At 38.0% G+C, this 1,519-nt stretch overlaps 1 protein-coding gene across 2 annotated transcripts in view; it reads left to right on the top strand.

The window, feature by feature from the left end:
• The window catches only part of LOC107096732 (neuroplastin-like), a 39,106-nt gene that overhangs the window by 35,980 nt on the left and 1,607 nt on the right, over positions 1-1,519 (top strand). For both annotated transcript variants that reach the window (XM_015393510.1, XM_015393511.1), the window contains exon 7: positions 767-843. In XM_015393510.1, the coding sequence (XP_015248996.1) occupies positions 767-827 (61 nt within the window). In that variant the 3' untranslated portion in view covers positions 828-843. The remainder of the gene's footprint in view (positions 1-766; positions 844-1,519) is intronic.

Below are 1,519 nucleotides of genomic sequence, written 5' to 3' on the forward strand. Positions count from 1 at the left end.
TGGGGGGAGCCTCGCTGGAAAATCAACACCGGTTGCATAGTCTACCTTTAAGAAGAATTAAATGGAGGTGTTGGATATTTTCATCCAGCAGAGTTCTTTAAAAGTTGCCTTTATTTTTAATCTTTAGAAAATTCTTCTCAATATATGATAGTAAACTTCATCCAGAGCAGCAGGTGAATATTTTTAGGTGCAACAGCTGTAGAAAAAACATAAAAGGAAGGTTATTATCCACGGTTTTGATTTTAGATTCACTATGTTAGTCTTTAACATAGCATTCCTGTTGACCCATGTAATAATTTAATCTTAATTCCAAACAAGAATCACAATCTTGTCCCCATAAATATTTAGCTCAGTAATTAAGGAGTTTATAGGAATAAAATACCTCCTGAAATGTAGAACTGAAGTACATATATTACACAGATGTCATATTCTAGCCTCATTAACAACCTGATCGCAGTATTAGCCTTTATATAATTGTAGAATAAGCGCCTGATTCCCACAATAACACAAAACATCTAATCACTTATCTTTTTCTATCCTGTTTAAAGTGCCAGTTTATAGCTCTTCTAGTTGGTTTTTCTAGTTCAGAAAGAAAGTGAAAAACCTGTTTCAGTTTTCTCTTTCCTGCCTCTTCCAGCTTTAAAAAGCCCCCATATGTCGTCTTAATATAATAACTAATGAGATATTTCAGTGTTGTGTTCTTTCTGCCATGGATTTATGTTTCATATGAGAGGAAAACTGACTGTCAATTATTTCCTCTTTAAAGGAAAACTAATTCAACCAACAACCACAAAGACAAGAACCTTCGTCAGAGGAACACAAACTGAGAAACATGTCTGAAGAGTAAGTATTTCAATATGAGGTTTAATGCGAATAATGTGAAAATCAGTGACTTGTAAGTTTAGCTTGATTGTCCCTGAGCGGTTAGAAGCTGCTCAGAAACTCCAATAAATTTGGTTCTGATTAGTTAACACACCAAATAACAGAAGGGTTTAAGGTGTGATGGAAAATGCCGCACTGCACATCATAAATGTGCCAGACAGATCCTACAGACGCATGAAGCGGACATCACATTATAGATGCTAATGTGTTTATTTGTTAGACTTGGAGGATGGCAATAGACAGAGGGGGAGGATGAGAGGAGACCGGTATAGAACCGATCACAACGGTGCAAAGAAGAATGAAAAAAATCTGTCTTGTTGCAGCAACTGTAAAATGGTTTACAGTTGCTGTTTGTATCTATGCTTCTATTTCTATGTCTGCTTCTGTCTCCTTGAACCCCAGTCAAGGAGACAGAAGCAGAGACACAAAAAGCAGCTGTAAAAGGCGGACCCGTCCAGGAAACACACAGCCAGGCAGACGAGCTCCGAGCCAGCTCCCATGCCAGAGGATGATGAGGGCAGATCCAGTCAGTCACAGTCAGAGGAACAGGACTACACTGGAAAACAGGACATGAACAAACTGAATTCGATCACATAGATAAGATTTAAACCAGTCTAGTGCTGTTCCTTTAATTCCA

The sequence above is a fragment of the Cyprinodon variegatus genome, unplaced genomic scaffold (assembly GCF_000732505.1).
Source record: "Cyprinodon variegatus isolate N-32 unplaced genomic scaffold, C_variegatus-1.0 Scaffold645, whole genome shotgun sequence".
NCBI classification, from domain to species: Eukaryota; Metazoa; Chordata; class Actinopteri; order Cyprinodontiformes; family Cyprinodontidae; genus Cyprinodon; species Cyprinodon variegatus.